Genomic DNA, 15,649 nt, shown 5'->3' on the forward strand with positions numbered 1-15,649 from the left:
CTGACGACCAAACACTCGACAGGAGGAGTTAGAGTTTGCTGCAATGAGAATAGAAGCACTGAAGTTAGCCAGGCAGATTACCCTGTCTTCTTTCCGCTCCTTAGATGCCGAGGTATCTGTTTTGTGCCTGCCATGTGTGTGAGTGTGCACAGACTAAGAAACAGAGTGCTGCTTTTTCTTTAACAAGGTGACTAAGGTGCTCAGAGTGCAGTGGAAAACTAAAACAAGCACCAAAGTGTGGCACGGAAGGGCATGCTGAAAGCAGTAGTGCACACTGAAATGCTGTCACCTGCTCCACTCGTGGAAAGATTAGCAAAAGCAAATTTGTAGACAAGAAACAGGCACACACTTATCACAGGAGAAAGATTCTGCAACCAGATGGTTTTTTTTTTAATGTTTACCCCAAGGTTTGTCCTAAAATATTTGGTAGCAAACCAACATCAAACCTCTCTCTCATAAGAATGCTATAGATCTTGGCCGTTGGTCTCTACAGCTTGAAATGGACACCCAAGTACAGAAGCGAGAAGTTCAGTCAGCCCTACCATCAGGCTTCAGAAGAAAGGGACTGCAGCAGATCTGCAAGGGCTGTAGAGTTCCCAAGGGAAAAGGGCTCCATAACACAATGGGGTTTCACTCATGAAGATCTAAAGCTTTCTTTTAATTGTCTTTTCTATGGCACGCTGGCTACTGCCTCCTCAGAGTGATGCTTTGCATGGCTCTAGAGATGCACACGGTCCTTACTGGCTTTACTGCAGGATGGAAAAGCTTGCTGAGATGCACTATGTTTGGTGTTTAGCCAGTTGTGCAGCTAGCCTGTGTTGTCCTTTGTGGTTCTTCTAACAAAAAAGGCAGGCCAAAAATCTTAATGGCTTTCTTGGGAGGTGCTGTCAGCTGAGGAGGATGCTGATGGGATGGCAGCATCCTTCTGCAGTGAGTCATTTTATTCCAAACAAGGGGCATGTGCTGTGGCACATCCTTCTACAGTGACCTTTCTCATGTTACAGTGGCAATCAATAAGTCAGGAAGCTTTTGGCTTGGTCTTGTTTCATCTTAATATTTGAGTACATTGCATCATAACAACATTTGAGCTGATAAGGTACGGTTTCTTGGTGAAGTTTATGAAGTCCTTGGAACTTAGAAATGGGGGACAGGCGTCAATTTAATCTACATGACAAAGATAGCAAAAATAATAAGCAGAGATGAGGAGGGAAAAATAAGCAAAACTCCACCCTCTGGCACAGAATTGGAAGCGTCTGGACAGTCACAAAGTCCTGTCTCAGTCCAGCCACAGGAGCGTTCTTGGCTGAACAACATGGGTGCCATGCTAGGCTGGGAAGGCCTTTTGTCCCTGGATAACTTTACTGTTTAGGTGGGAGATTGATGATATTAAATTAGCCTGTGATGGCAACCCTTGTGACCTACTGTGACTGGTGGCCTGGATTAACTATAATAGGATCCACCAGATGACTGCTGTGACTTAAATTCAGACACTCTCTGGTAGGATTCCCTTCTGGTTGGCTGCCCACAGTTCTTCCCTTCATGTTTTATAACTAAGGTTAGCATTTGCTGGACCATTACAGGTTGGATAACATGCACAAACAGTCCACATTACGATGTCCTATCACGATTTTTCTATAAAGCTGCAGACATAAATTAGGCTTGTTATGCCTCCATCGACCTGTGTGCACACATCAATTAGTTGCAAGATAAAATCGTTTGATACACACTTAGCTTACCCTTTGCCAGCACTCATACTAATTTTCAGCAAGGCTAAATACATATTTCCCCGAAACAGTATGATAAAAGTGATGTATCATTTTCATTGCAGGGCCTCAATTTTCTTTCACTCTGACCTTCTTGAAGTGAGATCGCCACAGCTGGTTAATCAATATGCATTTACTCTGTCTGATCAGATATCTGGTTTCTGTGCGAGGTGCTGGGAAGTGCAGGGGAAGTGCATTGGGCTCTCAAATATTTACACTAAGATCACAGTGACCTACATCTCGTAGTAATTCCCCTGCAGACTCTTAATCTTTCTGTGTGAGGTTCAGTGGCTTATAAATCCCTGTGCTTATTATTACCCCAATTAACTGCTTACTTTCTTTGCAGTTAGGTGCTGAATTTAAAACATAGGCAAAGTTACTTGAGGTAATATTGTCATCCTGTTGGGCTACTTTGTTTTCAGATGATAGGAATATTTGTAGGCAGAATATAACAGATAGGAAACTGGCCATCAGTTTGTAAAACTGGGTCTTAGATAAAACCAATAAGACCAGTGCTGGAGACTGTGACAGAGGGTTAGTTATGCTCCTGCCAAAGAAAAAAGCCAGCCAGCCCAGCTGGGGTTTGCATGCACTGCTTCCAGAGTCAGGACAACTGGGCCAATATGCACCAGTGTTTCTGTGAGCTGGTTCAGTTCCAAGAGCTTTTACAATAGTTTTTTGGGGGGGAAGTATTAAGCTGTTATTGTATGTCACTAATAATTCTTTTGTAAAATTCACTCAACTGCAGGAGAGAATTAGAAAAAACGTGTTAGTACGGTGATGGTGACGCACTGAACAGGTTGCCCAAGGAGGCTGGGATGCCCCATCCCTGGAGGCATTCAGGGCCAGGCTGGATGTGGCTCTGGGCAGCCTGGTCTGCTGGTTGGTGACCCTGCACATAGCAGGGGGTTGAAACTGTTTGGTCACTGTGCTCCTTTTCAACCCAGGCCATTCTGTGATATACAAAAATGCCTAGATATGTATTAAATTCTTGAAATGTGCTTTTTTTTTCCCCTTCAAAATCTTCACCATATTGACAGTTACTTCCACAAGTTTTTACAGGAGCTTAAGGAAATGTGTGTTTCCGTTGCCACAATTAATATTTCCCAGCAGTTTCCTCATGAGACGCAGCAACTCACACGGCAGGAGGCTTTTGAAATAAGATATGTATGGTTCAACAGATGGAGCTGCAGGACGGCCTTTCTTCTGAGGGCAGCTTTGATGCTCTAATGGCTCTTTGTCATCTCAGTTTTTCTCTTTGGGTTTCAGTAGGGAATAAAGTGCATTTCTTGTATCTGGAATACGGAATTTCAGCAGCAGTGGTCTGATTTCTGTTTTACTGAGATCTGTGGGCAGCACCATGTATTTTTATATGTATGCATACACAGCGATGACTGAGCTTGTGCCCAAGATGTGCTTTTTCCTGCGCTGTCACTGTACATCAGGAGAAATCTGAAGAATAAAAGCTGTGTGATTTTGGTAGATCCTGTGCTGCCCTTTGCTGCACTGTGCAAAGCCACCGGGTTGGAGGTTGTGCCTCCTTGTTGGAACTGATCAGTAGTTGGTTTATGTGGTTAAATGTAACAGAAAGAAAGAGGAATGGCCTGCAGCTGAAAGCACAGACTCAGATGACTCCTGTGTTTAAAAATGAACAAAAGATAGAGAGCAAATTAACAAGTCTCCTATATAAACAGACATTCGGCGTGGTGTTTTGAAGTGCTGTTGAGCTTGTTATTGCTCTAATTAAATTTTCTTGTCTCGTCTTTTAATGTTGCTGGCACGGTTTCAGCATGTTGCCCACAGATGTGGAATTCATAACATGTATTCCTGTGTTTTCCTAGCATGAGCACTGCGTGTCATTAGGACAGCTTCTTCAGTAAGGTGTGCTGTGGGAGCTCAGAAAGGTCTGCAAAGGAGTAACTGTGGCTTTGGATCCTTTCTGTTATTCTGGGATACGTAAGAAGGGCTGTGGGCGAGTGAACCATTCATGGGATAAATCTGAGAGTCTGCACTGAGGGCAGTGCTGTAGGGGAGGAGGTGCAGCGTTTTGTCTGGGGAAGAAGAGCATGCTGTAGCTGCAGCATGAAAGCATTCAAATGCAGGCCATCAGCGTGCTGGATGCAGTGTTTCAAGATGTGGTTGTTTATAAAACCCTTGGTTTCAATGCACTGTGATGTGAATTGTTTACATCTAAAGTGTTCACAGGGTCGGGCATCTCAGTTTCACTTGGCTTTTTTGGGCTCTCTTCCTTATTCTGTATCCTTCTGACCCAGTTTTGACCACCGGCATGACCAAGATTGGCAGCTGCTAACAAAGCCTCATTTAACATATTAATTGCATGCTAAATAACCAGTGGGGCAGCGATGGCAGCTGCATATTCACACTTCTTACAAAATGCTGTTTATGACAGAATATATCAGCATGTGAGAACTAGGAAGATAGACATCTCCTCGCTTCTGGTTTTTTGATCTCACCTATTTTTATGGGAGCAGAATTCCCCTTAATGAGCTCTCTGCCTCCCGTTCTGATTTCCTCTGCTGACATGCTTTTCTTGTGGTTGCTTTCATGACATTTCTGTATCAGGAGGTAGTAAAATAAGCCCTTAAAATATTGTGGATGATGCACTATCTTTATTTTCTCTGTGTAAGGCTAATTTGGCTCTCCTGATGCTTACTATGAATTTTAAATTGTATTGAAATGTTCCTGTCAATGTTACCACTGTAATAGTTTAGTAGTGCACAGGCTCTCAGTCCTAGCTCAGGACCCTGGTGCCTAGCACCCAGAAAACGTCAGCTCAACATGTATTTAATGGCTCATTTCTTTGTATTTAAAAAAAAAACAAACACACAGAGAGAACCTGCTATCCCAGCAGATGTTTCCATCTCTAAAAGTGTGCTGTACTCACGGATCGGCGCTTCGGATGCAGAAGGCACCACGAGTCTTCTCTACCCCCAGCAAGACTTGGATGCTGCACTACGACTTGCCAGAGCAGAGGTAATTCTTCAGAATTGGGTATAGGAAATATGTGGCACTGGTGACCTCCTTCTTTTCTGTTTTCTCCCAAACTCTTCATATTACAATTATGTTTACTGTTCTTGAGACTGTTCTCAGCAATTCTAAAGCCACGCTGGAGGCTACCAAAGCAAAATGTGGCTATACTGTATGTGCTACTTGTTTGGGATGGAAATGAGAAGCAGTGTTGGCTGTAAGAGACCTATGAAAATCACTGAGTTCAAATGTTGAGCTACTTCAGGACTGACCCAAAGTGAAAAGCACAATTAAGGGCATTATCCAAAAGTCACTTAAAACTGGACAGGCATGAGACATCCACCACCTCTAGGAAACCCATCCCAGTGTCTAACCATTCCGGAGTGAATGAAAGGAGCATAAAAGAACACAGTCCTTCAAGTCTAAACTCTCATGGATAGTCAGCCCTACGTATGCATGCAGAAGCAATAGAACCCCCTTAGAGGACAAATCATGGGACTGTGTTCCAAAGCCGTGGACAAAATTATTTCAGTCTCGGCTCCAAATCAGGCGTTATATGAAGTTGTTTGAAATGATCATGATTTCACATCTGAACTTCTTCAAACTGCACCTTACAGTCTGTAAATCACCAGGGGTGCTTGTATTTGAACCTGTTGTGCCTTTGGAAACTGTACCTGCATCAGTCAGAATTTGATATCCATATGTTGTACACTTTTTTTGTTTCCTCCTCAATGGCTCACTTCTTTTCACTTTTCCTTGTTTCAGATTGTGGCCAAGGAAAGAGAAGTGTCTGAGTGGAAAGAGAAATATGAAGAAAGCAGAAGGGAAGTGATGGAAATGAGGTGGGTTATTCACTTGTCACTAGCCACAACAGTGGAGTCTCATTTCGGGCTGTAGGTAGCACACAGAGTACCATGACTGTACAAATCTTTGGCTAACTGAAGTTGTTTAGTTACATTGAGCTGCAGGCTTCAAACTCATCCTAAACCCGCTGAAGGTAATCATTGTGAACTTCTATGTTGCCTTACTGAGATAAAGGGTCTTAGTCCATGTTAATGTAAGGGAAGAGTTTTCTCCAGTTTGTGCTGCTCCCCTCACTTGTGAATTCTCACTTGGGTTGCATTGTGGTGTTTCTGTTGACTGACTGAATAAGTGCATCTGTAGCACTGGTAGAGGTGTCTGTCTGCTAGTTTGAAGCTGTCTTTCCACGAGGAGTTTTGCCAACAGAAAAGAGCATGTGAAGGTTTGAATACATGTATGAGCAGCAGAGGCTCCCTTCAGGAGGTTATTATAAAAAGATTCTTTAACATTAAAGAGCAAAAACCCTGTTGCCGGTAGGAAAACATTTCTTGCAAAGGAGCCACTCTTGCCTTTGAGTGTTGACTTTCAAAGAGTTTCAACTTCCTTTTCTTTGAACAGAATTTTTACTTATAACACACACACACTAAACTTGATTTCAGTTAACCGGCGTTTATCTTGGATTTGCTACCCAATTTGAGAGCTGACAGAAGCACCCTGAACTTTTCAATTCTTTCTAGTTGTATCTGCTGTTCTAATGTATTCTATTTCTCCTTGCAAGCCTGTCTCTATTGCATTAAATATCAGTATACTGATAATAACTGGTTCGGCCTTTCTTCCCAGCCAAGGTCATTGCCATTTGCAAAAGTGATAAACGAAGTCACTGTAGTGGATAAAGTTGCTCAAAGAATCACTTTTGCTTGCCATCTAGTCAGCTGAGGGTTTCAGCCATTCTTTTTGTATACAGTGGTAATGCCATAAGAACAACATACAGATAAGTTTGACCCATTCATTGAGTCATCAATTTTAAAAGAGATTCTGTGGGAGTATTCTATGGAATTTTTAAAGCCTATTATTTTCTACCTTCAGACAGACAGGCCCTCTCCCTACCTCTGTCCTTAACTCAAAGATAAAAGAGATCAGACAGATTATTTTAGCATCTATCTTTCAAATTACAATTTCCATGGTGCCTTCTGAGACTGACTTTTCTGTTTTAGTACCTGCTTCTTCCCAGAGTTAAAGACCTAGGTAGCTTAAAGCTAAAGCCAGTAAGCAGTATTGAGAGGTGATCTGCACCTGCAGTTCCTGCTGGCATCCAGGAAACTTGTACTGGTGGAACAGGGGTAAAAGAAAACTGTGCTGCACACATCAGCAAACGCTGGCAGAGCTGCCAAGAGTCACACGTGGCAGATTTGAATAGAGGAGCACAGGGCTCTGAGCCAACTCATCTTAAGAGAGGCATCTGCAGAAGGCGAGGGCAGCCCCTTTATGTCTTTGAGAGGAACCATCTCCCAGCACCCGCTGAGTTCTCTCACCTCTCTTGCTCTCTGCCTGGGAAAGGAACCAAAACCCTGGCATAGCTCTCTCAGTGCATAATGAGGCAAAATGGAAAGGAGCTGCTGCAAGCAGTCAAATCCAAAAAAACAAAACGTGGAATGAAGAAAACCTAGGAATTATGTAAAGAATGACTCAGAGTTCAGCACACACTCCAGTGCAGTCCATTGTCTATTTTCTCTAGGCTGCCAGGGTACACACGCCTGCTGGCTGCAAACAGGCGCTGGCAGAGGTTGCTTATCCCTTAATGAAAGGAGAGCAGAGTGAGAGAGCATCTGACACACTGTAGGATCTGTTCCTTTCTGTACCTTGCAGTAATTTGCTTCTGTGTCTATGTCCTCAATAAAATTTGATTTCGAAAAGAAAAAAAAAAAAAGCCTTATATAAGCCAAATTTCTAACAGGCAAATGGGGAAAAAGTCATTTTGTCACAAAATGATGAAATGTGCATGTGTGCACCAAGATTTCATTTGGAAGATTAAATGTTGGAACAGTCCATGCGTGGTAAATTAGAGATGCAGCAATTAGCCGTGACATAATTGTAAGAAAGGAATGAAGGGAAAGGCTGGGATTATCGAGTTGCAAGCATATTAGCATCACTTTTTCTGCAGGAGGAGAAGCAACGCTTCTTTATGCAAACACTCCTTGTTCTACCTGGAATATCCCAAGTTTAGCCAAGTTTCCAGCAAAATGTCAGTCTGAAGGAAATTCCACTCTGGAGGAAAGGAACTGAATGAGAAGTTATAATAATGATATAGCATGTATCAAACAGATAACCAGTGATGGGCTGTGCCACAGCCCAAGTGTAGAACCAGAGTCAGGCTGGATATGTTTAAACGTGTTTTGTTGGAGGTCTCATTGATCGTATGTCTGTGTGGGAAGTCAAGCAGAAGTCCTTTTGAGAGGTACCCTTGGATTTCTGTGTTTTCATGACTTATAAAACTGGGGAAAGTCAATAAGTAGACCAAAGGTCTAAAATATAAGAAATTAAGCCTGTAGCATCTCAACCCTTGAGATGCTCTGTCACAGAGAGGAATGACATGGTCAGCATCCTTGGGTTCCACACCTGCAATGTCTTTTCTATAGGCTGCTTGAGTGAAAGAGGACTTTGTGGTGAATATGGAACAAGGGTTGAGAACTTCACTTTCCAAATCAAATAGTATTAAATTCTCTGTGACATTGTAGTATCCACATTTAATGATGGAAGTAAGAAATGAATCTTTGACTTTGCTGCCTACTGCCACGGTGCAGCCCAGGCTGGGAAGCCGTATGGTGTTCTAACAATGTTTAGTGTTGTACTCATTGTCGTGAGTCCTTGGCTTCATTTTCTAAGATGATCAAACGTCCTGAAGGTGGCTGGTATTACAGGGAGATGACACAGCTTCCAAATCCCCACTGCTTACCTTTTATGTGAAAATGATCCCACTGTCTGGGGTCTGCTTGTGATCCAGATTTCACACATGCAGTGCTGGTGTTACTGCACTGGGTTTGGGGGATCTCCACAGCTTTCTCCTTTCCTCACTGACTTTTGTCCCAGGATTTCCCCTTGTTCTTACTGTAACCTCACTGTCTGCAGCAGACTTAGCTAAAATGGAGCAAATCAGAGCGAGCAAAGACTTCAAAAAATATGTATTCAAATACCAGTGGGCTATTTGGAATATCCACTTCAGATGAAGTGTACAGTAATTTTGTTTTTCATAGGCAATCCTATGTGGCTCACAAATCAAAGCACAGATCAAGCTAGTCCCATTTCATTAGCTTTATTTGGCTCTGGAAAGGGATGGATCATCTTTCTAAATCACATTTAATCTGCTTATTTTGGCTAACCTCTTTTCAAGAAGGAAACTCAAAGCCTACTGCGAGTCTGTGAAATAAAATAGTCTTAAAAGTAACACTTTACCCCCTCTGTTTTTCAAAAGATTTGTGAAATAGGACACGGTGGGCTTTGTGCTCCGTGGCTGAATGTTTTGGTTGTGTTGTCTTAAGTGCTAATGGGTCACTTCTTCACGTTTGGAGAGTGGAAGAGTGGATGTATTTTGGATGAGGGCCAGCTGTACTCCTGTTGGATTTACTTGCCTACCAATTATAACTGTTGTTAATGTTTACATTAAAAATAAGCGGACACAGAGAATAAAGAGGGGATGGAAGAAGGCAATAGGAAAAGGAGACTTGATGCAACTCTTGAGTTAGGTTGATGCAATTATGTTTAGATTGAGATCGGTAATGTACTTTGGGTGTGATTCAAAGTAATTCCTTTTCCCTCCCCGTGCAGGAGCAACGTTTAAGCTGGCAATTTTATTTGTTGCATAGCAATAAAGAGTATATGAAAGTGTGGAGCGGGATCTCTATCCTGTTTTTATACCATAGTTCAGTTATTAAGTAGCATTATTTTCTACATAATTATTAGCTATTATGATGTTTGCCAAAAGTTCTTTTTTTTTCTTTTTTTTCTTCTTATAGGAAAATAGTTTCAGAATATGAGAAGACGATTGCTCAGATGATAGGTAGGTGTTTGTGCCGTGAAAGATGCTATCCTGCCCTCTGATTTTCTGAAGAGGGCATAGAAATGGGATTTCAGTCTGTGGGCTTCATTTTGATGCTGGCTCCACCCATTCATGCTGCTGGGAATCGGGATGCGTCCGAGGACACATTGTGTGCTTCCAGGTGGTGATGTGAAGCTGGTGCTTCAGTTTACACAAATAAACCCCGTGGCAGTACAGGTAATACAGAGAGGTCAGGGCTTTTTCTTCCGTGTCAAAGCAAAGTGTCCCATAGGAAACATGTTCAAACACTGCCCAGCATTCACTGCTATCTCCAGGAGAGACATAAAATGACCTGAAAACCCTTTAGTCATCCGCTCACAGCTGTTTAACAGGAGATACCAAACTTAGCTCTTTACAACAACAGGGATTATCTGTGTTAAGTGCATTGGTTGGACCAAAACCGAGATTAACTTCAATCCCAGCTGAGATTGTGAGTGGCCAATCCACCTCCCCAGCTACTGACATAAAGGTCTCCAGGTTATTTGCACGATCTGTTGCAGAAGTCAAGAAATTATTCTCACTCCTCTGGGAGAACTATCATAGAGAGCACTGCGTGCCTGCAACACAAAGGGCATCTGTGCACCTTTCTAAAAGGGTTTTAACACAAGAAGGACTTCTATCACAGCTTTTGACTTCTAATATATATATGTTTTACCCTTTTAAAATTGGCAGTCCCTCATGGTCTGTGTGGCATAACCCCCAAACTTTGGGTTTCTCCTATATTGTTTTGTTAGCACGTGATGCTTGAGTTTTCTCTAAATTCTATAGCAGATTTGCTTATTTTTGCCCAAGGAAAGTGGTGGGGAGCTGTTCAGTGCCTGCTGCTTTGCTGCCTTCCTGTGTTTCACAGCCCATGGGAGACACCTTAACCTCCTGTCATGAAAAGGGGAAAAAAAGGGGTCTAGAAATAAGTCCTCATCTTTGTGCTTTGTTCTCTGTACGGTGTTCTGCCTCCATTGCCTTTTGTGTATAAACCTGAGTGGATCTGCCTGCTTTCTGACGTAACGTCTGTCATTCTCATCATATAAGTGTTAAGGCAGGAGTGGTCAGACTATGCCAAGAACTTGATTCCCTTTTGTATGGACAGACACAGGGCCTGCCCCATTCTCCCCAAGCATCTGCATGCAGCTAGCAACAGAACGTTCTTTTGACTGCAAACCCATATTCTTTTTCAAGAAACAGGATAAACATATGTATGTAAGTTGTGAGTGTGTAGTGCAATGAGGAAGTATGGAACAGAGATCCCAAGGTAACAGCACAGCCGTGGCATGCATAGCAAATTCTGCAGTTGCCAATTCACCTTCTTTAAAGAAATCAAGGATATGAAAGCATCAGGCCTTTGGCCGCTGAGGCAATAGAAAGAACTTCCAACTTCTAATTCAGAGTATCAGTCAGAGCCTTCCAAATGGTGTACAGCAAGTTTTTAAGAGCTATGGCTGTAAAGAACGTAATTTGCCATCCGTTTTCAAACGAACTGAAACAACAGCAGCGACACAGAAAGCAATGTGCTAATTGGAGCAGTATGCAAATTTTACAGCATGATAAATGTGAGGCTGCTTCTCCCTGCATTTAGTGTAAATTTTCCATCTAATTATCCCACTTTCTCCTGACATTTGCTGTGAATTACTGTCCCTTCTGATGAAAGAATGTACCCAAATGCCACATAGTGAGGGAAGCGATTGTCTGCATGCTCTTTGCATATACTTCACTGAACTGTTATCCCAGTGACGTCTCCCTGCTGGAGCAAAACATGCATTTCCACAAAAGAAATGCCTCTGCTCTTTCTATTTATGATCTAACCCTTCGGAGCTATTTATAGAGCCCTCTGCTAGGAGGGCATTGCAAGTGAACCAATTTCACAAATCCCTTTAACAAATATTCAGTGTGGCTGAGCGATCCTGCTCAGCTTTCACAGACTGCCGCGTGTGTGCAGAGCGAGCACTGAAAATATTTCGTACTAATGGAATGAGATAGTGGATGTGTTTGCATATGAAGCGCTGAAAACATGCACTGCAAGCTGTCATTGCCATTGATTCCAAGGGCTGTGGCAGATCTATTTGCTGTCACGTACAGAACCCAGTTGTTACCCTGCCTCAGCTCATACAATCAGTAGCACGCTGTACAGGCAGAGCTTGCACGCTGTCAGTGCACAGAGCCCTGTGAGTGTCTCTGCGCCATTTCTTCCTGGTGCTTTAACTGTTCTTCCTCACCCCTGGTCCCTAACACAACCTCCTGCCCACTGAGGGTGGGCAGACAAAGGAAAGCCGTGCTGCTGTGCTGCAGCCTGGGCTGAGCTCATGAAGTCCCCTGCTCACCCTGCAGCATGTGCATACTCCTCAGTCACACTCACCTCCTCCCCTTCCAAAATCCTTGCTGTAGATTTATTCGTATTGTTGGATTTGTGATGTTGGGCTTTTTTTCTCTTTTTTTTTTTCCTGCTAAAAATGTATCCGTGTACTTGTAAGCTTAAAGGCATAATGAACTTTTCATTATGAGGACAAACAAATGTTATGCTTTGTGCATTACGGGTTGTTGCATTACTTACTTTCTGCTTTCCTAACAATTCCTGATTTTCTATTTTGCTTCCGTTTTCGTTGCTTCTTGCTATTTGCTTGCAAAAACAAACAGGCAAGCCCGGTAAGTAAAGCTTTTCACCAACTTTCACACCACCACTCTGCATTTTTCCTTTCTTTTGCTTTTGTTCTCCGTTTGCTGCATTCCCATTCAGTTATGTGATAACGCTGTGCTGAGCCTGGGGGCAGATCTGCTGCTTCTGTGGTGGTGGCCTCACTCTATCCATGTGGACATCATTAGTCCTGAGCATCCTCGTGGTTGTGATGGCCCACAGGCAGAGTGGGGTATGGACATGGGAGCCATTTAATTAAAATGTTCTAATCATGCAGCCTTTGTAAACTGCCTTAGAAACTATGTAGAAGTAAGCATGTGTAACTGGTTAGCTGAGATTGGGGCTGCCTGCACAGCTCCACTGAGCAGCCTTTTCCTTAAGGCTAAATGACAGCTGCAGAGAGTAGTCGGTGGGTCTGCCCAGCCCCTCCAGCCTATGGTGCTGGGAGGCAAAGAGCTCCTAGATGTGAGGAGTGAGGCTGCATCACTAGCTGCCTTGCTTGCCCTCCAATTAAGGAGGAAGTTGCTGAAATACCCCAGTAATCTCAGAAAAAGTAAATGGAGATTGATTGATTTATTTCAGTTGTCACCTTGAATGCCTTAAAGCACTTGGTGATGCAGATGGCTCCTTTCTCCTGCATGGAGCTGTGAGCAGAGGTGCTGCCCAGCACTGGGATCATGGCAGTCAGTGCCTGGGGATGAGTTGGGCAGGTTGTGTCTCCAGTATGCTTACAGAAGGCTTCTGCTGGAGCACAGGGTGGCAGCTTCTCAGATCTCAAAGAATTATATAAATGAAGGAAGAGAAATCAATGGGTTTCTCCCTTTATTTGAGTATTACAAATAATCATGGTGTGTCTTCAAGTAGTCAAAAGGGAGAAGAGTTATCAGAGCAATGGGGCATTGCAGGGCTCTGCGCTCCTCGGTTCTGCCATCCCAAAGGTATGTGTCACTGCCTGGGGCTTTGCTGGGCTGACACAAACACAGAGGACTGCAAAGAGATTGAATATGCAAAAGGAAGAGCGTAATTGCAGCTTGGGAATTCACAGCGTGAACCTCAACGTTTCAGGGTTGACCAACGCCATGAAATACTCTCTGATTCAAGGCTCATTTCTCTCTTTGAGTGAAAAACTCAGCACCCCTCAAAATATTTCAAAACATAGGAGGCTTAAATGAAAAGCTGTACGTTCTAAAACTGCTTTCTGGATGGGGAGAGCATTTTCCTTCATTTTAATTTCTGTCAGAGGTATAAGAAAACAGTAATATAAAGCTGCTCATTTCTCTGAGCTTATCTCATAGAAGCATCGTTCAAAGCAGCCCCTAAAACAGAGACATAAAAATCTTATTTTAGGATCTGCAGCCAGCAGTGTACCGCTCAAGTAGGCAATGGCAGATGTTTTTTTCCTACTGTTATAAGCTGTTCCAATTTATTACTTTGAAAAAAGTTGTCTTCCATATGGATTTGGAATCCTGTTTTACTCTTTCCACCCTCCCTGCCTCAAATGTAGTTAAACACAAGAGAAGCTTAGAAGATGCTCTCCACAAACCAACTCTGCCCACAATCAGATTTCTTTCCTGGCATTTGTCTGCAGAGCTCCTAAGAAGGAAAGTCTGCAAAACGCTGCTTTTCCAGGGGGAGAATTTTGAGCTGGGCTAAATGAAATGAAGTGGCAAGTTGGTACGGGGTTAGAAAAGATGGTGGGAGATCACAACGTAGATCAAAAGCATCAAATAATTTATTGCCAGTGCTCATAGTACTGCTACGTGTAATCTCCTCCAGCTTGTGCCTCTTCTGGCAAGTGAGGAATCATAGGACCATAGAATGGCCTGGGTTGAAAAGGACCACAATGCTCATCCAGTTCCAACCCCCTGCTGTGTGCAGGGTCACCAACCAGCAGACCAGGCTGCCCAGAGCCACATCCAGCCTGGCCTTGAATGCCTGCAGGGATGGGGCATCCGCAGCCTCCTTGGGCAACCTGTGCCAGTAAATCCAGCGCCTCCTTTGTGGGAGCAGCTGAGTTCCAAGTGAAATAAATCATCTGTAAGAAGATGTTTTCACCTTTTTCCCCAGTATTACAGTAATTAATTATCACTGTATTTAGCAAGCTTTTTCCAAAACGTGGTATCATCTTTGAATAACAATGACGTTTGGATCTTCTGCAGACTTACTAACATACAGTATAGAGCACAGTGTAGTAGAAACTATAGATGATAGTGAAATGAGTGTTCATATTGATTTCTTCTTTCTCCCCCATCTTCTTTCTACCAGAGGATGAGCAGAGAGAGAAGTCTGTCTCCCATCACACTGTTCAGCAGCTGATCGTGGAGAAGGAGCAGGCGCTGGCGGATCTGAACTCAGTGGAGAAATCTCTGGCAGATCTTTTCAGGAGATATGAAAAAATGAAGGAAGTGTTGGAGGGGTTTCGGAAGGTGAGTCATAGTGACGGCCTTTCCTGTTAGGAGGAAAGCTGAGAGGGCTCTCGTGTGGTGGTGAATCGGTGCTGCTTCACATGGGGCACCTCTTTGTTTCCAGGCATAAGTCTGATTTCCTGCATTACACTGCAGTGTGCTGCAGGCGGGCACAACAGGAATGCTCACTGTGCTTTCTTTCTCTTCGAGAAGGAGTAGCTTGTCCCTGTACACAATGGTACAGTTGCAATAAATGTCACATACCTGCTGGATTTTACCATATATCAGAGCTGGCTTGCGGGCTGAGGGCTCTGGGAAATCTATATCTCCACTCAGAGATTGTGTCTAAAGTGCATGATGTGGTGTAATCCCCAAACAAAGGATTCCAGCCAGGTACCAAACACGAACAGAAGCATCATAAAGCTTTTTGCATCGTGCAGAATTGCTTCAGATGAAATCTCTGGCGCCATGTCACTTGTCAGCATTGGACAGCCTCCTTACAAGTGCCTGCATGTGACTTGGATTAAATGTAATGTAATGATTTCATTTCAGAACGAAGAAGTATTAAAGAAATGTGCGCAGGAGTATTTATCACGAGTAAAGAAAGAAGAACAGAGGTATCAAGCACTCAAAATCCACGCTGAGGAAAAACTGGACAGGTAATTGCTTATGCACATCTCCATTGTGGAGTTCACGCTGCAGGAAGGTCCCTGTGGCTGAGCCTTGCACTCCAAAACTGCTCTTTCCAGATGCTGTGCTCCAGCTCCTGACCATAGCTAAAGAAAGAATTATTTTCACATTGAAAAAATCCCCCAGGTGGGGGTCCATGTTGAGCACCTTAAAATTCTCTTTATCGAATATCTTCATGTGTTTGGTAGGGAAGATTGAGGAAGAAGCTGTTAGCCAGGTTTATGCAGCTTCAAAGGGCTGTGCTCAGATATTTGCATTTGTGCCCCTGTGCTTTGCTATTGCC

At 43.3% G+C, this 15,649-nt stretch overlaps 1 protein-coding gene across 11 annotated transcripts in view; it reads left to right on the plus strand.

Moving 5' to 3' along the window:
* TACC2 (transforming acidic coiled-coil containing protein 2) overlaps positions 1 to 15,649 on the plus strand; it is a 115,663-nt gene that overhangs the window by 97,884 nt on the left and 2,130 nt on the right. For 7 of the 11 annotated variants that reach the window (XM_040702905.2, XM_040702906.2, XM_040702907.2 and 4 more), the window contains 5 exons: positions 4,614 to 4,757; positions 5,517 to 5,593; positions 9,563 to 9,606; positions 14,537 to 14,697; positions 15,229 to 15,335. In XM_040702905.2, coding sequence (XP_040558839.1) covers positions 4,614 to 4,757; positions 5,517 to 5,593; positions 9,563 to 9,606; positions 14,537 to 14,697; positions 15,229 to 15,335 — 533 coding nt within the window. Of the gene's footprint in view, positions 1 to 22; positions 113 to 4,613; positions 4,758 to 5,516; positions 5,594 to 9,562; positions 9,607 to 12,273; positions 12,283 to 14,536; positions 14,698 to 15,228; positions 15,336 to 15,649 lie in introns of all 11 variants that reach the window. The other 4 variants (XM_040702902.2, XM_040702903.2, XM_040702904.2 and 1 more) reach the window with 2 other exon arrangements.

This window comes from Gallus gallus, chromosome 6 (assembly GCF_016699485.2).
Source record: "Gallus gallus isolate bGalGal1 chromosome 6, bGalGal1.mat.broiler.GRCg7b, whole genome shotgun sequence".
Classification (NCBI taxonomy): domain Eukaryota; kingdom Metazoa; phylum Chordata; class Aves; order Galliformes; family Phasianidae; genus Gallus; species Gallus gallus.